At 35.7% G+C, this 26126-nt stretch overlaps 1 protein-coding gene across 1 annotated transcript in view; it reads left to right on the top strand.

The window, feature by feature from the left end:
- The first annotated feature begins 536 nt into the window (after positions 1–536).
- The window catches only part of DNAJC1 (DnaJ heat shock protein family (Hsp40) member C1), a 179692-nt gene continuing 154102 nt past the window's right edge, over positions 537–26126 (top strand). Inside the window, exon 1 of the mRNA XM_045534683.1 lies at positions 537–1068. Coding sequence (XP_045390639.1) covers positions 844–1068 — 225 coding nt within the window. The 5' untranslated portion in view covers positions 537–843. The remainder of the gene's footprint in view (positions 1069–26126) is intronic.

The raw sequence follows: 26126 nt of genomic DNA, 5'->3' as shown, positions 1-26126 counted from the left end.
TCCTAAAACTATGATTGAGTCACCATTATTGATTCTACCACGGTATTTTATGGTATTGTATTATGCCTGTAAGTCTTAATTCATAATTAGAAGTATACTTTTTGCCTTGGCTCAAATGCCTTTTCTGCTTCACTTCTCTCAAAAAGATACTCTACACTACTCACGAGATTTGCCTCTTTCAGGCCTGGTTCAATGTCCCCTATCTTTGCTGATGGAATAATGAAATGTATGGAACAGAAGCCACAATCAATAAATCAGCCTTCAAATATGCTTTCAGTGTTCAATATTGGGGGAGGGCAAGACGGTAGCTATTTAGCGGCATGTCTACACGCGGGATGTTCCAGGTAGATGCGTCATGTCTATAACCGCTCATGCCAACGTAGGTAGGTACAGCTGCTCCGTGTGCACGAGCGACTGCGAGGCATTTCCCGGAGGCCCAGATCTGGGGCTCCCGGCGTCCCTACTTCCGGTCCCGCCCCCGCCCCGCGGTTGCTAGGAGACGTGATGTCACCGGAAGCGTGGCCTGCGATAGGCTGAGGAGAAGGGAAGCCTCTCCCCCTCCACAAGCCCAGCGCCGGGCGCTGGCTCTCCAGCTGTTTGTAGGCCTGGGGGCGAGGGTCCGCGGAAGGTAGAGCCGGCTGCGGCCCCGCCCGCTCACCCGCCGTTCGGGCCGCGGGTTTCTTGCGCGCTCCCGCTAGGGCCGGCCGCCTGGCGGGTGGCTCCGGAGCGGCTGCCCGCACCTCTGACTGACGGGCACTGTTGCCCACAGCTCGCGCTGGCCGCCACGTCCCGGGGTTCGGCCGACGGCGCTGCGTGGCGGGTGACCTTTCCGAGCCCGGCGCGATGACGGCTCCTTGCTCCCGGCCGGCGCGGCTTCCTCGGCGCCGCCAGCTGGGGCTCGTGCCGTTCCCGCCGCCACCGCCGCCGCCGCCGCTGTGGCTGCTGCTGCTGCTGCTGCTGCTGGCGGCCGCGGGGCCGGCGCGCGGCTGGGAGAGCGGAGACCTGGAGTTGTTTGACTTGGTGGAGGAGGTGCAGCTCAACTTCTACCAGTTTCTCGGGGTGCAGCAGGTAAGCGCCGAGATGCGCGGGTCCGGGCGGACGGGGAGGGAGGGCTTTGACCGGTTTGGTCCGAGGGAGCCGGGCACGGAGGGCAGGACTTGGTCGCTGCGGGCTCCGGCTGCCCTCCTCAGCCCGGTCCACCAGGGTCTCCTCATCACCCCAGCCTCTAAAGGACTTGTCCACCTTCCCCGGTTCCTCACCCCTGCTCCAACTTACCAAGTTCAGTCCCGGTGACAGGCTGGACGGGGCCACCAGTTTGGGGTGGTTCTGCCTTCTCTTTGCTCTGGCATTCTGAGAAAGATCCTCCCCGCCCCCTAGCTGTGCTGGGTGAAGAAGGAAGAGACCTTTTTTTTTTTTTAACACCTATGCTTTAGCTTTCCTGCCCCCCAGAATGTGAGAAAGAGCAGTCATATCTCACCCTAAATCGTCATCTTCCCACTTAGACTTAACTCAGATCTCAGCTGCTTCCTTTCTTCTTTCTGGGAAGATAGGAATGCATTTTGTCCAACGTCTGTGTTGCAGAAGTTTTTCTTACATTGTACTTGGTAATCTTTTTAGTGTGTTAGATAGGGGTTTGTATCCCAGTTTAAGAAATCTGGAGAAATTTGGACTTCTACCAAGTTGGTGCTGGAACTTACAGGAGGAGCTGTTAAGATTTGGGGGCAGTAGAGGTACTTGGGTGCTATTGGAAGAGAAGCTCAACCAGTAGCGCAGGGTCTTTTTCTCTTTTTCTTTTCTTTTCCTTTCGTTTCGTTCCCCCCCCACGTTTTTTTTAGTTCGAGACATTAACTTATAAGATTCAATTGTTGCTTTTTATTTCTACCCTTAAGGGTTATTGAATTAGGGTAGATATCCTGTCTCTACCTGAAACCTAGTACCAAGAAGATGACACTTCACTGAATTCAGGATTATAAGGTGAAAGATTTAGAATTTCACACGATCTGATTGAGCCCTTCATACAATGCTTTGAAGAGGTATCCAGTTAAAAAAAATTAATATTTACCAATAGTTGTTATTCCAGGCACACTTCACATGACTAAATATGAAATGCACATGTTTTCCCCCATAGGTTATCACAAATTTGGGTGAACTATTGAAATTATACTGAAATTTAATTTTCAAACATTGCATTTTCATTCCATTATTGAATACAGAATTGCTAGGTTGCCATGGTACCATGAGTTTAACAATTTTTATTTTTGTAAGAGTTATAAAATATAAGCATTTCACACTTCAGTTACATATGCGCAAACAGTTTTGTAATAACTATGATTATGATCTGTCACCTGGTGCCACTTCCTGCTCATAGAGAAGAATAAACTTTATTTTCAAAGTACATGATGATGGAATATTTGTAAAAATAATTAGTGAAACTATACTTCTGAAGACTTTTAAGAATGACTTTAATACTGGGAATATTGTTTAGAATTTATCATCATTGATTAAATTCTGTAGCTAGAGGGAGTCTTATACATAACCAAAGATCTTGAAGATACTTTCTAGCTATTCATGGGAAATTAAGCCCCTTTAAGAGAGTCAAGAAACCTAGTAGCAGTAGTTTAAAATTTAGATTATGTAATCTAGCTTTGCATGTGAACTCTCATAGAATTTTCATTTATAATTTCATGTAACTTAATTTGCAGAGTTCATTAGGCAGTATAAATAACTAGAGCATTTGACTATATGGGCAAAGATGAGAAAATAAAGAAGCACAGATAATCGAGAAGATTCTTCATCAAGGTAGAATTTGAAAAGAAGGATCCAGAAAATTGTTTTAATCTGTGTTTCTCTATCTAGCCATGTTGATATTGAAAAGAATGCCAAGAAGGAATTTTATTCTGTCTAAGAAGAGAAACCAGTCGGAACAAGTTCTTTACATTGAACCTTAACTTTCTTAGAAGACTTTCAGGGGACTAGAAATTTGGTAGAGACAAATACAACCTAAGGTCTTTAATGTGTAATTTTCAAGCGAGAGCCAAATAATCTCTTGATGAGTAGCCAGGTGTGAGGAATAAAGTAGATAGGCTACTCAAAGTGCAACCAGCCAAGGTGATGGAGAAGGAACAGCCAGTGAAGTAAGAGGCAAACTAAGAAAAGGCGCTCTCTTTCAAGCCAAGTGAAGAAAGTATTTCAAAGAGGAGAAAGTGATCAGCTGGCTTAAATGATGATAATTCAAATAAGATGAGTTCTGAGAATTGACTTTGGATTTCACAGACTGGCTACCTCAGAAGAGCTGTTTCAGTGAAGTGAGATCAACAGTCTGGTTGGATTGGGTTCAGGAGAGAATGAAGGGGAAGAATTAGAGACAATTAATATAGAAAATTCTTTTGAGATACACATATCCTAAACTAGAAGCCAGGATGGTAGTAACTGATGGTGGCATCTTCTTTATCTCCTCATCCACCAGTCACCTGTCAAACTTGTACTCATTAGGGGAGTTACAGTTTAAGTTACAATGTTTATATTGTTTTACTCAATAAATATTTAAGTGTCTACTATATGTCTAACTATGAAGAAAATAAATAAAATACCATTCATCCTAAAAATGAGGCAACTAATTTGCCCAAGGTCATAAGGCCAGGAGGTGTCTTGATCCAAGTTCTAAAAGTCATCTTTTATTCCAGTTATAGAGATTAAGGGGTGACGGAGTAGATGCTTGACAGTGTTTACTCAACGAGTTACATTTGTATATGTTTTTTTTACAGCTCTAATACAGGAAAGGAATCTCTTTCCATGTATTCTTAGATTTCAAGTTGGTTCTAGAAGTCTAGGAAGGGGTTCCAGAAGTCTTTAGGAGAGAGGCGTAAATAGATGATGTATTAGTGATTCATTCTATTTTTAGAATTACTTTATTGTTCTCAGGGCATTCCAATTTGGATATTGCATTTTTCCAGAGGAGATGGGGAAAGGTGAGAGGAGTGTAAGAAAAAAAATGTGCTATTGAAAGATCTTTTATTAGTAACTTAAATTCTAGGTCCCTGCACAATGTTTATGTCTAACAGCTCCTGTTACTTGGACACCTATGTTTCTTGTGGGGTTAATGGCAATTGTATTTTTTAGTTGTCTTTTGGGGCCATGAGTTTTCTTATACTTTGTATAGTATTCTAGCCCACAATAAACACTTCATATTTGTTTAAAAAATCTGTTAATTGCAATCATGACAAGCTAAATTCTATTACATTTTTTAGTATTTACTTTTTGATGAAGTCAGAGTTTGTCTTCATGGTGCCAGTCCAATACGTACTCCAATTCAGGTAGCTAGAAATGTGCTTCATTCTCTTTCTAATTTCTTTAATAACTTCATCCTTACATTCAGATGAATGCTGAAACTTGGTTAACTGAAGAAAAGCTATGATTAAGTGATGTACGCTTATTTACTGTTTGGATTGTAATTTTTTAATCAAATTTAATAAACCTTTTAAGCTCTTTCAATCTGTGTTTTCAAATGTACAGAATAGCAGCCCCTTTAGAGGAGGGACAATTATTGCCCACTCATCCTTGCCCCATCCAGGGGGAAGGACTTCTCTGAAGAAACACTGCTGATCAATTGATCCATCTCTTACATCAGTCCGTGGAGCTGTGAGTTACCTTGTTGGAGTCTAATTGCCTTTGTTCAGTTTAGCTTGATTGGAAAGAGCTTGTCAGTAAGCTAAGAGCAGTGGTAATCAGTCTCTTCTCCACTCCTCTCTGCCCAGACCAGTAAGGCAATTACCCTAGCCAGACTTTTCTTTGAGCACGCTGTCTCGAAGTCTAGACTAGAGAGGAGAGGGCAAAAATTACTGACAAGCCCATTTGGCCCCCCTACCTAGCCCATATTCTTCAATAGCTTTATCAGTAATAAAGATATATTTCATCTCTATCTGCCTGACTCCTGTGTCCTCTCAGTTTTTTGGATGGAAAAAAGCAAAGAAGTCAGTAATGGGACCTTCTCAAACCCCATTGCAGTGCTTTTTAGAAATGAAGATGATGATCTCATTCGTAGATGATTGGTGAATCTGTATTATGTTATCAGTTATCTCCAGTGATTCTTGTGGTGGACTCCATTGAGCTTGTGGTGTTAGTTGAGTTTAGTTCAGTCTCTCTACTGAGTCTGTTCCCTTGTAAATGTATATTATGTGATAGTATCTTCCCCATTTTTATTGTAGAATCCAAATTTTTTTTTATTTGGAGAGAGGGAGAAGTACAAAATGGCAGATAACCTTCCAGTATTTTATATTTCTGATATAGACATATCATGCATAGAGTTAGAGCTGAATAAATACTTGTTTAATTGTACATATCTTTGTATCAGATTGGGTTGTCATAAAATTAGTTTACTTTTCTTATGTACAGACTGCTTAATGTAGTGTGATAGTGTAGTTTAGTGGAGGTTGCCTGAGCATATCTTACGGGAAAAAGCAAGTCTATTGTGAAAATTTTCCCATGAATAATCTAGAGCTGTTGGAACGAAATCTTTCAGTTGTGAGTTCCGTTTTATTCTATTCTGAGTTTTTTCTTTACATTAATTATGAGAACACTCTTAGAATTTTTTATCCTTTATTATTCGTAGATAATAGACTAAGTTGAACTGGGAAAGTGGAATTGCCTTCTGTTGTTACAATTATTGCCAGAGATATATTCTAAAATCTTATTATATAGGTCACCATTTTACCTAGTAATTGGTTTAATGTGAATTTCAAAATCATATTTTATTGAGTATTGAGAATGAAACAGAGGTTATGGTAGATATTTGACTTGATTGCTGAGAGGAGAATTATATAGCAGTTATAAGTAACATCCATACAAGTAATGTGATAAAATACGTGGTATCTCTGTTAAGCCTGTTCTCAGCTTTGTTAAGTTTTCTCTTAGTGAACTACTTATACCATAAACTGCTACTGTGTGATTTTTGGAATCTTTTTCTAAGTCAGGCATTATTGGATCTATTTAGACAGTAATGATACCAATTAATTCCACATATATTAAAAACAATTCCAAAGCCTTTCTTGCAGAGTTGTGTAGAGATAAAGGAAAGGAGGTACAGTGAAAAGAGAGACTTCTGATTGGGGGAAGGAGGACCCTAGACCATTTTATAATGAAGCTACAGTCATATTTTCAAAAACCTTTATTTTCATCAAAACAATTATGATTGATGGACACTAATGAATGTAAAAATATGATTACTTTGTTTTATATAACATCACAGTATTCCATTTGAAGGGCTAAATATTTGAGATTTGAGATATTATATATACTTACTGATTTTTTTTGTCTAAAAGTGTCATTACATCTTTTTTAGAAATTTAATTTAGAATTTATGTTTCCTTCCCCATCCTACTTAACACTAAATTAAGTAAGGTTAGGATTCATTCACTTAACCAGTAAATATTTCTGATTACATCATATAGTAACTGGAATCTTATACGTAATCAGGCATATTGCAAAAACAAGGGCATGCCACATTCCACATTTCTGGTTAGAGAGAATATGTGTATAAAACAATATGCTTCATTATTAGATGGATGCCTGTTTTATTGCTAGTGAGGCAGTGGGCATTAAGCTCTGTGCAGCTACACAGTTAGCTAATAGAAATTGAATTGTTTAATGTTAAAGCTAAGAGTCTAAGATCAAGAATTAAATAGAGGACATGTCATAGTATAAGTAGCAGTATTAAAATGGAAAAGAAACAGTATTAAAATGCCACCAGGAGCAAACACTGGCATTCTAAAAGGGAGTAATTTCCTTAAACAAATTCTAAAATACATACAACTCCTGGTTATAGAAGGCTCAAAAATTTAAAAAGCTACTTGAGATCCTACTGTGGCATGTATAGTGAGCAGTAGTCAAAATGAGTAATGAGTTACAACTGGGAAGAAGATGATCATTGTTGTCATTTAGTGGGAAATCTGAATAGACCATAGAGAAATGTTAGGGTTCATAGACATGCCTGCCAAGGAGAAACTTATTTCTAGCCAATCCTTAAGAACTTTATTTATACCATTAAAATAGGTCAGGTTAAGGAAGCTATCTCATGTCCAATTGAATTTATATACTACCAAGAAGCCTCTGACTTTTGGAGTTTTTTAAAAAATTGCAAATCTTATTCGCAGTTATTTTCGATACCACACTTTTTGTTAACATAAAAGATTGCTATTTAGGTTCTTTTCTGACTTTGGTGTTTTGTATTAATAGTTGGTGATTCAACTTGATAAAAGTTAATGTGTTAAGTAGGAAGACTAGAAATTGTGATTTTACTTGTAGTTCATTATATCATATCTTACAGTATTTTGGGGTGGAACTTTTATCTATGGTAGAAAATAGACTTCTTGTGTTTATAAATCATTTTAGTTTAGACATTTGATACAGCTCAAATGACTGCCATGTTGTGTGGTTCTGTAGTGGTTATACAGAATTAATGTGTGACTTTCTGTATCATACCTTTGGGAGCATATAGAATGTATCTTAAAATACATTAGATTGATCTTAAAAGTATTTATTGTAGAAGTCTTCACAGTTTTTCAACAATGCTGCCGTCTTTCAAAACATTGCTGAAACTTCTTGCTTTGAGTTACCTTCAAGACCTGCAGCATGTTCTTCACACTAGCCTCATTAATAGTAAATCTTTAAGTTGGATTTGGTTTTTGGCTATAACTAATTGTCAATTGGAGCTAAATTTAGTGACTAAATTCAGTTAGCAAGCTTGGACAAATACAGTTTGTGTTGATGAAGAGATCTGGACATAAATTTCACTGTAAGGCTCATAAACTAGCTTGAGGACTGTTCCCAAAGAAGGGTTCCGAAGGGTTCTGGAGAAGTTTTGAGTGATATCTCTATGAAGTAAATCTATAGCCTTACAGAGTAATAGTATGTATTGGAGTAAATGAATTTTGAACTTCTTATTACTTTGTAGGTAGCAATTTTTTTTTTCAATTTGTCTGCAGGAGAAAGATGTGTAAATAAATATGATCTTAATTTTAGAGAAATGGGAAAATACTGAGCTAGAAGAAAATATTTCCATTATCTGCCTTCTATTAAAAACAAGGATTGTGAAAGTATTTTTTATATAATTCTATAATAAAGCTAGTTAAAGCAGAGTGGCAGAGGAACTAGAATAAATATTAGAGACAGAGGCATTAGCTGAGAATACCACTAAGTAAGAAAGTAGGAAATACAGAGAGAGAAGTACGGAGAAAAATGCATAAATGCAGATATAAGTGGTAATGGAGTAATATCTCCATCTTGTGGCCTTCTTTGGATATTGCCCTTAAAAATGTTGAAAGGTTGTATTTTCACAACTGTAGGCATAAGTAAGAATAAAATACGAGACAGGTAAAAATAAAATATGGGTCAGAGATTTCTTGTAGTATTTTGCAGGGACTTATAAGACTGAGCTTCCTAATTGGTGTGCTGCTAACAAGTGTGCTGAGATAGTGATGTTCCCCCCCCCCCACCTTCTGTAGTCTTAACAGTTTACTCTAGTGTGTCTTACAAATATAGTCTTCTGGGAAGTGTCTTACAAATATAGTCTTCTGGGAAGTGCCATGGTATGAAGGAGGTTGGAAAAGCACTGCTAAGGCTTGAAGTTCTGATGCTTTTCTTCTAGGGGAAAATTTGTAAGAGAGTGTACGTGTGCATATATAAACTAAATATGTATTTATAAATTTATAAGTATATATATTGTATAAAGTACATATAAAATAAATTTATATGTGTATATATAAATATAAAATTGTTTTATAAAATAGTCTTATCAAAATCTTCTCTAAGCTAAAGATCCTTATGTAACTCTCATAGACATAAAAGCATTGGTTAACATATGAGTGAGGGAATTTAGACAGAGAGGAGTCAAGAAGTCTTTGATGAATTAGCATTCTTCGGTTACTTGATGACTTACTCTGGATGGCGAAATGGCCATTTAATGTTACCAAAGTTTGCAATAACTCAGAAGGAATACTTTAATGATCTGTGACCATCCTCTGCATGAGGAGGATACTAATGACTTTGGAATGTATAAATATGCAAATTCTGGGTAGCCTAAAGTAATATTTTGGGGCACTAGGAGATAATATTTTATATACAAATCTTGACTGATGGATATTTCAGGTTTTTGACAGATGACAGACTTTTTCAGGCCCTTTGTCCCTTAGCATAGCACTTTGTGATAGAGAAAATGCAGGCCACAGATGTACTTTAAAATTTTCTAGAAGCCACATTTAAAAATGTAAAAAAGAAGTACGTGAAATTAATTTTAATATATTTTATTTAACCCAACATATCAAAATATTATTTTAACATGTAATCACATTTTCAAAACATTGTTAATGAGATATTTCACATTCTAGCTTTTTGTACTAAGTCTTCAAAATCTGGTGTGTATTTTGCATTTTTACTTTTAGCACACCTCAATTTGGATGCTAAATTTTGATTGAAAATACTTTATTTGTATTGACATAAATTATAAGATGAATAGTTAACAAGTATGTAGGCAGATTGTTCCAAACATACTTAAAAGTTTCCAGTAACTAAATTATTAGTTTTTAATTTTAAATGTAAATTAATTAAAATTAAAATTTTGATTTCTCAGTTATACTAGCACTTTTCAAGTACTCAAGTATGGCTTATGGTTATTGAATAGCATATATAGGATAGTACAGCCTTAGAGAATTAACATTTCTGTGTTGTGTAGATATAGCTAAATATTTTTGGATGAAATCACTGATTACCATTTCCATTTTATCAGGGACATAGTTTGTAGTTTTTCATATTTTTTTTTTTTTTTGTATTTTAACCCAGCATAGTTTTTGTTGTTTTGTTTTTTAGGTTGTTCCAGTTGTGCTATATATCATCTTCCTAGTTATCTATACATTTTGACCATTCTTTTCTTTGTTCTGTAAAGGCTATTGCTATAAAGTTCATGCTGTTCTTGTAAGAACAATGGTCGTCTGAACTTCCATGCATAGGCCTGTCTACTAACGGTGGTTTCAGGCAATCAGTTTAATTCAATTTGGTCATTAACTTTTGCCTACTCACGTATTATATTTTATAATTCTTTAAGTATTATTTGTTTATTTACTTATTTTAAGCGATAGGGTCTTACTCTGTTTCCTAGACTGGAGAGCAGTGGCGTGATCATAGCTTATTGTAACCTTGAACTCCTAGGTTCAAGCGATCCTTCTGGCTTAGCCTCCCAAGTGGTGAGGACTGTATCTGTGTGTCACCATGCCCTGCTAATTTTTCTTAGCCAGGTCTCACTATGTTGCCCAGACTGGATTCGAACTCCTGGCTTCTGGCAATCCTCCCACTTCTCAGCCTTCCAAAATGCTGGGATTACAGCTGTTAGCCACCACACCCAGCTTTTAAGTGTTATTTATTAACTAAATACATTGGGTCTTTAATGATACTTTGACCAAGAAATCATGAGTTGCTACTTTTTAATTTTAACTTTGAGGTTGCCCGTTTTCCCTATTTATTCTGAAACTCATCCATCTCACGTATTGCTAGATATGAAATATTCACTATATTCTCTGCTGTCATCTATTTTAATTATTACAACATCTTTAATTAAATGACTTTTAAAAGATTTCCAGATGCAGTTCTATTTGTATGCCAGTTTATTCACTCTTTATAATGCCACTCAGGGATTCCAAAGTCATCCTTTTTACCGAGCTACCTCTGCCACCTCTTAGCTCCTGATGAGTACTGCTTTCCTTTGGACTGAATAATTAATTACCAATCTTTTTGCCTTTGCCTTTTGTAATTTCGTAAGAGACTAGAAAAAGAAGTGGATCTTAATGTTAATAGTTCTTATACCTACTTAGCTACTGTTATTTCAAATAGACCCAGTACAAGAAAGAAATTGCGCTGGGGTCTGAAATGTTAAAAATTTTGTGCTGAGGGAAATACAACAACAAAACAAAAATTAAAGAACTAATAATAGAATCTTGAAGTTGGAAGAGACCTCACCAGTATCTATTTCCTCATATAGAAATCTCCGCTGTACCACTCCCAGCAGATGGTCATCTAACCTGTTTATGTCTAACAATAATTAGGGATTATGAAACAACCTCCTAAATTTTTGGATAATAGTACTCAGTGGAAATTTATATGTGAAACCTAAATCATAATTCTTATGTCTACTTTCACCTTCATTCACCTTCTTCTGGAGTATCCCTGCGTATATAGTCCCTTTAAATTATTTTTCTGTAATGCCTCAAAATATACACAAAGGAAATAATGATTTGTTGATTCTCTCCACACAATAGGATTATTAAAAAAAATACAAGCAAGCTGAGGAGCTACTTGTTTTCATTGTCTTTAGATATGGGGTAAATCCACCCTAAGAAGACCCAAGCCACGATGGTCATAGTTGTCTTGGAACAGTACTAAGCATGATTTGAGGTTACTATAAACAATTCCCTGGGCTCATCAAAGTCAACAACAGGAAATTTTTGAAAGTTTGGAAAATAAGATGATTTGGTGTATGCCATCTTTGATAATATGAAACACAGAATTAACATAAGAATATACCTAGAAATTATTATAGGTTCTTAAAGCAGGACCACTGTGTACAGTTGTGCAGGTGGTATATCTGCTTCAAACTTACTGTGGTATAAAAATATTTTAAATTTTGGGATTGTTATAAATACTCGCACATAGGTGGTTAAGCTGTGAAGTAAGTAATTTCTGTTTGATAGTTAAAATATTTCTGTAGGTAGAATTTTAATTTTCAGGCTCATCTTGAGTGAGAGTTTCTCTTCTCCGTTTACCTCTCCCTAGTGGCTTTATAGTTGCTTTTACTCCTTTTCCTGAGACACCCAGACAAGAAATAGGTCTTACATAGGCTGCTAAGGGCTCCCTCCTGAGGTTGTATTGGGGCGATTGCAGATTGAGATACCAAGCCTGAAGGTTGTATTGGGGCGATTGCAGATTGAGATACCAAGCCTGAAGGTGTCTTGACCTGGTCTAAGCTGTGAGGCTAAAACCATTACCTCTTAACATCTCAGACACGTAATATTTTATAAGCTGTAGCCTCCGACAGTGGCCTTCTCACTTTTTACATTTTTTTCCCCCCTCAGGTGGTAGAGTACCACTGCAACCCCTGATTTCAAGTATCAAACCTGGCTCTGAGACTAGGCTTTTGTAGAGTACTTTTAGTTCTCATTACTCCATGGGAATCCAACATCTGGTTTCTTCTGCCTACTTGTAGGCATGGAACCTGATAAGCCTATAGTTTAAACCGTATTTGTGGACTTTTTTTTTTTTTTTAATTTCAGCTCATCATGGGGGTACATAAGTTCAGTTATATACATTGACCATGTCCCGCCCGTCCCCCTGAGACAGCCTCATTATTACTAGTTTCTATTTGTTTTGTTTTTTTCTATTGAGATAACTTAGCTAGTTTTTGATCATGGCTATATTTTTATAATTTTTTCTCTTTAAATTTTAGCATTGGTACCTATTTGGAGTGAGGTTTGGGAGCAAGTCTCTCAAATACTTGGAGTGCTACTTTGACACTGAAACATTTTTAAAAGCTGCATTTATTTTATAATACTTATTTTTAATGCTAGTTTTCTTATTATCTAAGAACCTTTTACCACGTATCCTCCAGAACGATAGTCAGGTCTTTTATTCACAGCAATATAAGAGGCTCTTACTTAGGCATTAAAAGAGACAGTATGCCATTCTGTCTCTGTCCCTTTTTGGCCACTATTCCCAGATTTTATCCAAGTCTGAGGGGTGAAACAGGCAACTAATATTTCTAAAATTATCAGATCCCACAAGGTTTTGAATGTAGTAATAAGTGGGTCCATTATCTCAGAGTGACAGATATGGCGCTGTTTCTGGAGATGCCCAGAGGAGAGTCCTGGACTATCGTGAAACTAGTTAGAAAAATTTGCCAGGTACATGTCAGAAAAGCCATGAGCTAGAAGAAATTAATGGTCCTAAAGTTAAATTATGTGCAGGTAATTTCATGTTGACCCTTTATAAACATATGCCACTCACAAACCTCTTAAACAGACTTTCTCTTTCTGGGCCTTAATAACATTTGGTTCTCTTATAATCGGTCTTCAGAGATTCACAAAATAAAACATAGGTCAGTGAGGATTTGCCTTACCGAAAACTGTTCTAATAGTCAACTTAATGGATAATACTAAAATCATAGATTTAAATGGATATTAGCTTTATAGAATTGAGTGATTCTTAATCGAAGCTTTAAGCAGTTTATAGAGAGCACATTTGGAAAATACTTTGAATTATTTATTTTCAGGAAAGAAATATACAATTTGAATTTATAAGAGAAGATAAAGGGCTCTTTCATTTGGATTCATAGGATTTAAATATAGTCAGTTTACACACAATTTGAGGAGCACATTTATTTTGTAATTTATCATATGTCTTTAATATTGAGTTGTTAATCTAAGGGAAGTCTTTAAAGATAATAACACGAAAGAGAACAGTGGTGTAATGATCTTTTTAAAAGACATTTTCACTTATAGGCAATCATTGTTGCCTTTCTAACATGGATAGCATTACTCTTTGCACCAGTCCTCTGCAGTCATGTTTCTAACTTTTGTTTTTGTGACAGAATAGAATATACACAGTTACCTAGATTATGTTAAGAAATTCTGATAACAAAGCCTGCTTTTCATATTTGTTAATTCATTAGTTCTCTTTATAGCATTACTAATTATGGTAAAGAATTAGAAACAATCAAATTCCTTTTTTTTATTTTAATTTTTATTTATTTATTTATTTATTTATTTATTTATTTATTTATTTATTTATTTTTGAGACAGAGTCTCACTCTCTTGCCTGGGCTAGAGTGCCGTGGCATCAGCCTAGCTCATAGCAACCTCAAACTCCTGAGCTCAGACGATCCTCTTGCCTCAGCCTCCCAGGTAGCTGAGACTACGGGCATGCGCCACCATGGCCAGCTAATTTTTTCTATATATTTTTAGTTGTTTGGCTAATTTCTTTCTATTTTTAGTAGAAACAGAGTCTCGCTCTTGCTCAGGCTGGTCTCGAACTCCTGAGCTCAAGCAATCCTCCCACCGCGGCCTCCCAGAGTACTAGGAGGAAACAATCAAATTCTAATAGTATATTTGCATAAATTATGACATATTCTTGGTGTGATATATATAATTATTAATAACAATATATGTGAAAACTACATAGCAATGTGGAAGAATACTTAGATAATGTCAGTGAAAAAAAGCCAAATATCAAGTTGTTTTCACATTTGATTATAATTTTGTAGGGAATATGTATGTTTGCAAGGGTGAGATAGAAACATAGGCTAATTAGAACATCTTGAACTGTGGGATTGGTGGAATTTTATTTAGGGGTGAATATTTTATTTAGAGTTCTGTAAATATTATTAACATATACCCATGTAAATTCAATTACTTTGGAAAGAAGAGTGTTGTACAATGAAATCACATTTGGTTAAATTAATAGCAAATGTTTTCATGCTTATGAGATAATTGTATGGATATTTTTAAGTTACCTTTAGCCTATAATCTATTTGTAATTGTAAGTGGAAAATTAAATAAGACAAATGATTTTAGACTAAAAAGCCCATTTTTGCCTTTAGGTTAAGTCAGAAATATATGTTGTTTTTGTTATTTAAAAAACATTATCAAGTAATTTTTAATAATTATTCATTGAATCAAACTATTTTATCATAACTTTAGATATTACTCTAGGTCAAATGAAGTAGATTTATGATCTATGTTGAATAAAAGTGGTCGTAAATATACTTAAAATAAGCTGTGAATATAATTCTACGTTCTGGTAAACAACCACCATAGTATCCTGGCCAAGAAAGCCAATATAGGTCTTGAAGATGAGACCGTATTCAGTGCTTCTAATCTTTGTATTACTCTTCTGAATTTCTTTAATTCAATATTGTAGGTACTACTGAACAACCAGCTCCATTATAGGCTATTTATAACCCTTTAAATCCTCATAGTATTTATATTAATAGTTTAGAGGTATGCTGTCCAATACTGTAGCCACGTACAGCTATAGAATACTTGAAATGTGGCCAGTTAGACTAAGAACATGAATTTTACGTGCATTTTATTTTAATTAATTTAAATGTGAAAAACTGAAGAATATAAAATATTTTCCCATTAAGCACAATCTTATTGTTTGCATAGGACTGCATTTCACTTTAACTATCAAATATTTAGCTTATGAATTGAAATGTGATATAAAAACTATACACTGGATTTTGAAGACTTAGTATGAAAAACATAGTGTGAAATATCTCAGTAATTTTTGATATTGATTACATATTGAAAAGATAGTTTTGATGTACTTGTTTAAATAAAATATATTCTTAAAATTAATTTTACTTATTTCCTTTTACTTTTTAATATGTGGTTACTAGAAAATGTAAAGTAACACCTGTGACGCACATGAAATTTCTTTTGGGCAGTACTGATTTATTGCACGGATGGACATATAAACCAGGGTGTAAAAGGCAATTGTTGGATTCAGGAAAAAAATGTTAAAATTTTTATTCACTTATATTTATCTTATCCTTTAAAATTTTATATTTTCATATACACTTTCTAATATAGCATATATTAGTATAGTAATAGATCACTTATAAGTTAATAGATTTAAAAAATTCAAATGTAAATATAAAAATTTAAAAACATTTCCTGATGGGTCATATGATCAAAAATTTTTGAAGGCCACAATTTAAAGGATACTATAAAAAGAGAGAGGGAGGGAGAGAGAAAGAGAAACAGGATGGGAGGCAGGACTTTTGAAATGGTGGAATAAGGAGCTTAGTGAATCTCTTTTCCAAAAATAATTATTTTTGAGCTCTGAAAATTGACCAAAAGTATATAACAAATTGAAAAATTGACTAAAAAAAAATTAGGGAAATGCAGGTAAGATAAGTGGAAATCTGTGGCATTTTAGCCTAGGATTACCTGTCCTTCCTTCCAGCTCTTTCTATGAGGTAGTTCTACGCAGGGTGAGGCAAGCTGTGAGAACCAACAGCTTCCCTGCTGAAAGGGGCTGATTTGATTTGAAGTGAAGCAGTGAGAAATCTCATGCCTCTGGGTGTAGGTGGAAAGAGTAGCTATCTCAGTGGTAAACAAATGGGAAAGGCCAAGATCATAGCCTGCCTAAGGTTGTTATCAGTATTGTAATTGGGGCAATCGGTAGCCCAGCAGACTATCCAGAAAATTGACAGAGATATCCAGAGAATGAGATAGTCATAGTGAGCCTTGGTAAGATTCAACATATCTGTGGCAATCTGGAAGTCTGCGTGTATATTCTAGCTGGTATCCACACTCAGCAGGGAACAGAGAGGAGCCCTAGTTATTCATACATTCCTGGCTGATGAGGCCTTGTGCATATTCAAGGAAACACAAGAGGATCCAGTGGAAAGTAGGAGCCTTGGAAGACTTATAAAGTGCCTAAACTTTGAATGTGTTTCCCAACTGATACATAAGATTTACTGGCAAAAAGTCTTACTAGCCCAGGGTGTTTGAGTGTAACTTCTTGGGCAAAAAGTCTTACTAGCCCAGGGTGTTGAGCCCAGGGTGATTGGCTCATCACTAATCTCTCCTAACACAGGGGCAATATCTAGAAAGTCATGCTTAAAAATAAAAGCAGTGGAGAAAAAAACCCTGAATGCAGATTTTAGTGGTTGTACACTGCAGGGAAGACAGACAGCGTAGAATAATCCCAGGCAAGAAACTAAAAAAATAAAACAGCAAGAACAACCCCCATTGTGTGGGTGTGTTGGAGGAGGGGAATCAGAATCGAAGGTTGTTCTAGTATATTATCAAAATGTCCAATTTTCAACAAACATTATGACACAATAAGAAAGTGTGACTCATAATCAAGAAAAAAAGCAGTCAATAGAAACTCATTAAATGGGCCCAGATGTTGTACTTGGCAGGCAAAAACTTCAAAGATTCTATTCTAAATAAGTTCAAAGAAATAAAGGAAATCATGTTTAAGGAAAAGTATGATGATCATAACTCATACTTAAATATCAGTAAAGAGAACTGGTAAAAATAAAACCAAGTGGAAATTCTGGAGTTAAAAATATATAACAACTGAGTAAACATTCACTAGATGTGATCAGCAGCAGATTTGAGAGATGACAGACAAATAAGTGAAATTAAAGGTACATCAGTAGAAATTATTCAGTTTCTAAAACAGAAAGAACAAAGAACGAAGAAAGATAAACAGAGACTAAAAGACCCTATGGCACACCATCAGCTTTAAATACATGTATTAGAAAAGAAGAAAGATTTTAAATAGATAACCTAAGCTTTTCCTTCAGACACTGGCAGGAGTGGAGAGGTGGGGGAGGAAGAGCAAATTAAACCCCAAGCAAGAAAAAGGAAAGAAATAAAAAGACTAGAGCAGAAATCAGTGAAATATAAAACAGAAAAGCAATAGAAAAATCAATGAAACCGAAGGTTTGCCCTTTGAAAACATTAACAAAATTGATAAACTGTTAGCTAGACTAATCAGGAAAAAAGGAGAAAGAAGACATAAATTACCAATCTTTTTTTAAATTACAAGGCATGAAAGAAGGTGTATCACTGCCAACCCTACAGAAATTAAAAGGATTATAAGAGAATACAATGAAGAATTTTGCCAACAAATTAGACAACTTAGATTAAATGGACAAAGTCCATTTACCAAAACTGTTTCAATAGGAAATCTATTCAGATCTCTAATAAGTAGATAAATTCAATTAGTAATTAAAAATCTTCCCACAAAGAAAAGCTCACACCCAGGTGGCGTCATTGGTGAATTCTATGAATATTTAAAGAAGAAATAATTATAATCTTTCACAAACTTCCAGAAAATAGAAGAGTAGGAAATATTTTCCAACTCATTCTATGAAGTATTACCCTAATACCAACGCCACAGATGTCACAAGGAAGAAAACTACAGACCAATAACCCTCATGAATACAGATGTAAATATTTCCAGCCAAAAGGTTAGCAAACTGAATCTAGCAACACATAAAATGAATTAAACACCATGATCAAATGGGATTTATCCAAGGAGTGCAAGGGTGGTTTAACATCTGAAAATCAATTAATATACCATATTAATAAGATAAAGAGCAAAAATTATATGATCTTCCCAGACACAGAAAAAACCATTTGAAAGAATGCAGCACTCATTCATGATAAAAACTCTCAACAAACTAGGGATAGAAGGTAATTTCCTCAACCTAATAAAAAGAATCTAAAAAACTATCTGAATAGACATTTCGCCCAAGAAGGTTTACAAATGGCTAATAAGCACATGAAAAGGTGCTCCACAGTATTAGTTATTAAAGAAATGCAAATTAAAGCCATAAGGAGATAACATATCACACCCACTAGGATGACAGACCATAAAAAGCACTGGTGAGGGTGTGGAGAAACTGGAACCCTTAGGTATTGAGTGGTAGTGCAAAATGGTGCGATCACTGAAAAACTGTGTGGCAGTATTTTCATTAAAAAGTTAAACTTGGCATTTGTCTCAGCAATTCCTCCTAGGTATTCACAGAAGAGAAGTGAAAATGTATGTCCACACAGATTTATACATGAGTGTTCATAACAGCATTATTCATGATATTAGCCAAAAATTGAAACAATTCCAAATGTTTAACAACCCATGAATGGATAAACAAAATGTGGTACGTCCATGCAATGACATACTATTTAGTATTTAGCATAAAAAGAAAGAACTTCTGGGATAAACCACAACATGGATGAACCCCAAGAACATTATGCTAAATGAAAAAAACCAAACTCAAGAAGACTACATGTTGTATGTTAATTTATATGAAATGTCCAGAAAAGGCAAATATACAGAGATGTAAAGCAGAGTATTGGTTGTCTGGGAATGGGGATTGACTGCAAACCGGCAGGAGAGATCTCTTTAAGGTGATAAAAATGTTCTAAGGTGGGATTTTGGTGATGTTCGCACAACTCTATAAATTTACTAAAAATGAATTGTACACTCACTATGGGTGAATCTTTTGTTATATAAATTATATCCCAACAAAGCTCTTAGAAAAATAAGACATGGGAAATTTTCAGTTTTTCTAAGTTGAGAGTCTTCTTTGACAGGTTACTCTGTAAAGAATTTAAATTGTGAATTATGAGCATTTGAAATGTTTCACTGGCCTCTTCCATACAAGTACACACACACACTTGCATACACGCATACAACAATATGTAAACTGAAAACACAAGGTTATTTCTACTGTTGCATCTTTGCTATCAAAAGTTGGTCTTACTATGTTTTTCATTTTGACATTCATTAAAATGTAATTTCTTTTTTTTTTTTTTTGAGACAGAGTGTCACTTTGTTGCCCTGGCTAGAGTGAGTGACATGGCGTCAACCTAGCTCACAGCAACCTCAAACTCCTGAGCTTAAGCAATCCTACTGCCTCAGCCTCCCGAGTAGCTGGGACTACAGGCATGTGCCACCATGCCCGGCTAATTTTTTCTATATATATTTTAGTTGGCCAGCTAATTTCTTTCTATTTTTAGTAGAGACGGCATCTCGCTCTTGCTCAGGCTGGTCTTGAACTCCTGACCTCGAGCAATCCACCCGCCTCGGCCTCCCAGAGTGCTAGGATTACAGGCGTGAGCCACCGTGCCTGGCCAAAATGTAATTTCTTTAGTGTAAAATGTCTTAAAGGCTTGTTAAGGTGTATATATCTTTTTATTAGATTTTATACTTTTTAGAAAAGTCTCCAAATAGTAAAAATGAAAACTGAAATTTTGGTTAGTAGCAGGATCCCTATATTTATTATTGGATGTTGGGGTTAAAAACTACATGGAAGGGCCGGGCGTGGTGGCTCACGCCTGTAATCCTAGCACTCTGGGAGGCCGAAGCGGGCGGATCGCTTAAGGTCAGGAGTTCGACACCAGCCTGAGCAAGAGCGAGACCCTGTCTCTACTAAAAATAGAAAGAAATTATCTGGCCAACTAAAAATATATATAGAAAAAATTAGCCGGGCATGGTGGCGCATGCCTGTAGTCCCAGCTACTCGGGAGGCTGAGGCAGTAGGATCGCTTAAGCCCAGGAGTTTGGGGTTGCTGTGAGCTAGGCTGACGCCACGGCACTCACTCTAGCCGGGCAACAGAGTGAGACTCTGTCTCAAACAAACAAAACAAACAAACAAACAAACAAACAAAAAACTACATGGAAATTTGGGATTTATATAACCAAGGAACAAGGTCAGTGGATGGAAAATTAAGCAGAAACATCAGGGGTTTGTGGGGACTCTGCTGAAACCAACATGACAAGATTTTTGCCAAAGGCAGGCCAAGGTGATCAGCTGTCACCTGGGGGCTGGTGGGGAAGGAGGACTTTGGTCAGATACATTGAGGATGATCAGATAATGAGGGTAGGAATTCTGGATTAACTTGATTTAGCAGGATTCTTGCTAAAATTGGGTGATGCAAAGAAAGAGATGGAACTGCAAAGATTAAAGCCTAGTTGAGAAGATGGTTTAGAGGAGCTTGACTAGAGTTTGGTCAAGGAGAGCGTCTTTGTCCAAGATAAGGATCCAACTTCATTCTTTTGCATGCAGATAACCAGTTTTCCCAAAACCATGTGCTGAAAAGACTAACTGCTTTTTAAATATATGTCATCTTATATAATCTCTAAAGCAGTCCTAGCTAGTTAGGAATTTATACCATTGTATCAGTGAGAAAATTTGAATTTTACAGACTTGCCCAGTCTCACAAAACTAATAATTGGTGGAGCTTATCTGTTAGGTTCAAAGATCGTAACCATTACTTTGTATTATTTCTTCTTAATTAAATGATACTTATTCATAAAGGCCCAGGCCAAATTTAATCCCGTAGTTAAGATTTTCCTCATTGCCTGCCCTTCCTATCAGATATGACTACTCTCAATTGCATGGCAAATTTTTTTGTAGACTATTAATTTATAGTATACTGGAAATGGTATGTAGTCAATACAGTGATAAAATTGTGATTCAGAATAATCTAACTGGTCCCCATACCAGTGTAAAATATGAGTTGAAATTGAGGGGATAGAAATAATCAGGGAAAAATATAATTCTGCATTTTACTTAAGAAAATCATTTACACAAATATAAAATGAGAAGATCTGGTTTGATCTTAGTAAAGATAAACAGTCAATTTTTAGTTGATCACATGCTGAATCAGGCCAACAGTATTATGCATGTGCTTTTAAAATTCAACTCTAATTTGCACTAATAAACGTTTAGTGACTTGATCACAGAAAAGGAGAAATTCACTGCAATTTATATGAATATATTATAAACACTCCTGGTAACATACTTTAAGGAGGGTTATTAACGAACTGAGTTTTTTTAAGGGAAGTTACAAATATAGTGGGGGTTCTGGGAATCTTATCCAAAGAAGAACATATTTAGTGTGAAAAGGAAAGGCAAAGAGGGTATATGAACACGGACTTTAAATATTAGATTTAAGAAGTATATTTTTAAACTATTTTTATTTTATTTTATTTTATTTATTTATTTATTTATTTTTTGAGACAAAGTCTCACTCTGTTACCCAGGCTAGAGTGCTGTGGCGTCGGCCTTGCTCACAGCAACCTCAGACTCCTGGGCTCAAGCAATCCTACTGCCTCAGCCTCCCAAGTAGCTGGGACTACAGGCATGCGCCACCATGCCCGGCTAATCTTTCTATATATATTTTTAGCTGTCCGTATAATTTCTTTCTATGTTTAGTAGAGACAAGGTCTCGCTCTTGCTCAGGCTGGTCTCGAACTCCTGACCTCGAGCGATCCACCCGCCTTGGCCTCCCAGAATGCTAAGATTACAGGCGTGAGCCACTGCGCCCGGCCTAAACTATTTTTATTTATAATTTTTCATTTTGAAATAATTTCACACTTAACAAAAAAGTGGCAAAAATACTACAAAGCGTTCTCATATGCTTGTCACCTAGCTTTCCCATATGTCTTACATAACCTTAGTAAATTGATCAAAACCAGGAAATTAACATTGTTATACTGTTAACTTATCTGCAGATCTTACTCAGATTTTTCCAGTAAGTAACATCCTTTTCCTGGCCCAGAATCACACATTTATTTTTCTTATCGCATTAATATCTTCTACTCTGGGACAGTTCCTCAGTCTTTGTTGGTCTTGATTTGACACTTTTAAAGAGTTTTGGACAGTTATATTTTAAAATATTCCACAATTTGGGCATGTCTAATGTTTTCAGTTCAGCTTATGCATGTTTGGGCATGAATGCCATGGAAGCGATGTGCCCTTTTCAGTGCAGTGTGTCAGGAGGCACTTGATGTCAGTATATCTCGTCACAAGTGATGTTATCTTTGATCACTTGGTTAAGTGTCTGCCAGCTTTCTCCATTGTAAAGTTTACTATTTTCTCTTTGTGATTTTCCTCGTGGGAAAATACTTTGAGACCATGCAAATATCCTATTTCTCTTAATACTTTACACAGTAATTTTAGCATCCTTTGATGATTCTTGCCTATTACCATAATTACCATGATATTTGCCAAATGGTGATTTTTCTGCTTCCATTCTTTATTTATTGATTGGAATTCTACTGTAAGGAAGAGATATCCCCTCGGTATTTAGTCAGTTATTTTTATCAATATAGATTCATGAATATTTATTTTATTCTTGGGGTTATGCTCCATTGCTATTATTATTTTGTTCATATTATATCACACTTGGTGATTGGGAATGTCTTCACATTGGCTCCTGTGTCCTTTGATTTATCCCTATTATTTTTCAGAGCATTTTTGGACACCAGATGTTTTAGACTCGTCTTGTACTTCCACTGCTCCAGCCCTGGAATCAGTTATTTCTCTGAGGATTTCTTTTTCTTTTTGTTGGAAAATAGTATGTAAAAACCAAAATATGGGCACTACGTGTGCTTGTTGTTTCTGAAGTGTTATTGCATCTAGTATTTCTCAGTGGACAGAACTAGGAAATATATATATGTATATAGTTTGTTCAGTATCTGGATTTTTGTGTCTCTGTTTACTGCCATTTCTTTACTAGCACACGTTTAGCACTGTGGTCAATAGATATTTGTAGCTAATGATCTAGAAGGAACTTCTCACTTAGTGTACAGTTAGACTAGACAACCTAAGGACTTTCTAATCCCACAACTCTGTTGTTTTAATTCTGGAAAGATAAGCTGGGGAACTAGCCAAAAATAAACTCTGAATAAGGTTCATAATAAGGAAAATGCAAAAGTCATAGGAGCAGAAAGATTTGATTATTATCAAAAACAGCGAAGGGGTTGAATGAATGCCTGTAACAAATTTTGCTGAGGTTAGGTAAGAAAAGAAGATTCATAGTCCCTGTATCCACGATAACCCTAGCCTGACTGAATAGCAAAAAATAGAGCCATGCTGCAAAAAGGAAAAAAGCAAATAAGGATATCTCCTTTACTGGTATTCTGTCTTTAATTTGCTTTCCATTATTTTCTACTTTACCCAGGTAGACCAGATCCAAGCACAGGTATTTCCACTTTAACACTACATATGGGTTCATGTTCTGCAAAATTACATTCTAAAAATAGCAGGACTTATAGGAAAAATAGGGTTGGGGGTAGAGACCTCAAAATCTATGGAACTTTGTAAGTACTAATGAAAACAACACTACTTAAAAAAACTAATTAAACCTCCACCAGCATTTTTATCTAGCATCATAGTCACTTCTTAAAATCCTTTACACCCTTGTGTTCTTGCTTCTTTGTTTGAGATACAGGTTTTTTTAGGTCATTTGAATAAGAATATGGGAAATATGATTCAAAGTAGAGCCCTTCTCACTGTGAAAATGGAGGCAATGGCTATGTAGCGTCTTCATCTGTGCTCACAGATTTATCAGATAGTTTTACATAGTGTAAACTGTAGGAGTTTTTGAAGCCATTGAACCATTACTTATATTAATGAAAGGCACTTCTATAGACTTTTAGCTGTTTTTTTTTTTTAAGGTCTTCATATATTGCTAAGGTTTTGGATTTAATTGCAAGAAAGCTTATCGCTGATCATTTTTTAAAAAATGAGTGTGCTAGGGGAAAATATCAAGTTGAACTTATGTAACTTCTGCATTATAAGAATATCATTCCACTATTTACTAATCATGTATAAAGTAAGGCAAGGTAAAACACGTCAGAGCAGTAATTATTAATAACTTGCAGTAAGCTGGGTAACTGCTAGTATGTGTGCACCTCAGCAACAGTGTTTAACCAAAATTGATATTTCCTATAGACGTACTTTTATAGCCTCAGATGTTTCTGATAACATTATATAAACATCTCACTTGTTGAATTTACAGAGTCTTTGAATAAATGGTGACTTCATGATATAGTTTTTAAAAAGTATTTTAGCCATTGGATCCCTGGGTCTTGTAGAGGCTCTTTTGAGTAGTAGTTTTGTGTATATTTCCACAGTCTTTTAAATTCTTTGCCTCTTTTTCCTGTGCCTTATTCTGTTCCGTCATCTATTCTGTTAGTCCCCAGCACTGTGTTAGGTTTTGTGGAATCTTTGAAAGTAGTATATGATTCCTGCCCTTTGCAAACAGGAAATAATTTGGTAGCATTGCAAGACAAAACATAATGAATTGATGGACTGCTACATGCTGTCTGCAAATACTAGGCCTGCTTGTGCTGTTCCCTAGCATCGCCTGTGTTTACGGAAGGCATGTCAGGCTTAAGAACTTGGGGACCCCTGTCTTACTAGGCTCTGAGCTGATCTTTTCACTTGCTAATTGACTTTCCTACTTTACTGAAAGGAGAGGCTTTCTGAATTCTATAAATTACTTGATCAGTATATCAGTACTACAAAATCTTGCTTCAAGAAATAATGGAAATTCTTATAGAATTTGCATATTGTGTTTCTTTCTCTCTCCCTGTTCAAATTTCCCTCTTGATGGAGATATGCTTCTGGGTGACTGGTGGCCAGGGAGCTTGAATATTATATTACCCATTTAAAAAGTTAATTAAGAAAAATCTATCTGGATATATATTTAATTAATAAGGAAAAAGAAAGGTGGAAGAAGTTTTAAAGAGTAGAAGATCTTTAGGAAGAAAACTATTGAAGTTTGTCTAAATTACAAAATAAGTCAAATGCTCCTATATAGAAAGTAGACATCCTCATTTTAAATTAAAAAAATATTTTTGCAGTTAAGTATCTAAATGTTGGCTTGATATATGGAATGTAGAAAAATGTCTTGAGCATAGATTCTTTTCCCTTAAAACTTTGAAAAGAAATTCCTTTTCTAATTATTTTTCTGTAGGTTTTTCAAAGAATTTTTATATTAGACAATCACATCAGCTTTCCAAAAGAGAGAAAAGACCAATTGTGAGCCTTCGTTATCAGGGGCAGGGGGGAGTGTGTGTGGAGATTTAGAATTATATAATGATCATGTGTAGGGCCATACTACATATAAGCCTCCTGACTCTTAAATATGTATTAGATATATTAAGATGTTTTTGTTTTATTTAATGTGAAAAAAATACATAGTAATTGACTCTTGGCTCCTGGGTGTGTATATTTTGGTCCACTGCACTGGGAATCAATTCTAAACTCAAATCTAACATTGATTCTAGGAATTAGAGTATTCAGAAGAGAAACAGAAAGAGATATCTATACTACTTTAAGCCACACAAGTCTTTGCCTGGGTTTAGTTAATAATTACTACTTTGGGAAATTATTACATATTCTGTTTCTCCTTCAGAATCTTTATTTTGATGCAAATTTTAGTTTATGTGGCTATCTATAAAACAAGGAAATAAATTCTTGAATAAACCTGAGCTTTGTAAATTAATTAATTAGACTAAATTCTATTATAACTTTTAGCTAAATATGTTTACTTGGCATTATCTAACATTTTGTTTTTCTTTTCATTTTTTGAGTTTGGTAGTTTCTTTTTTAAAAATCACTAAGAAAAAGTCTTAAATTTTGTCTGGTATTTAAGTACTAAGTTCTAGGATTCTGCTTTTGTGCTTGTGAGAATATGCCAAGGGAGCAGGAGGCCAGCAGGGTGAGTGTCCACCATGTTCTCTACCCACCTGCAAAGAAGTCTCAGTATGGT

This window comes from Lemur catta, chromosome 1, assembly GCF_020740605.2.
Source record: "Lemur catta isolate mLemCat1 chromosome 1, mLemCat1.pri, whole genome shotgun sequence".
NCBI classification, from domain to species: Eukaryota; Metazoa; Chordata; class Mammalia; order Primates; family Lemuridae; genus Lemur; species Lemur catta.
Note: the sequence above shows the minus strand (reverse complement) of the source record. Positions and strands in the feature narration are given on the sequence as shown.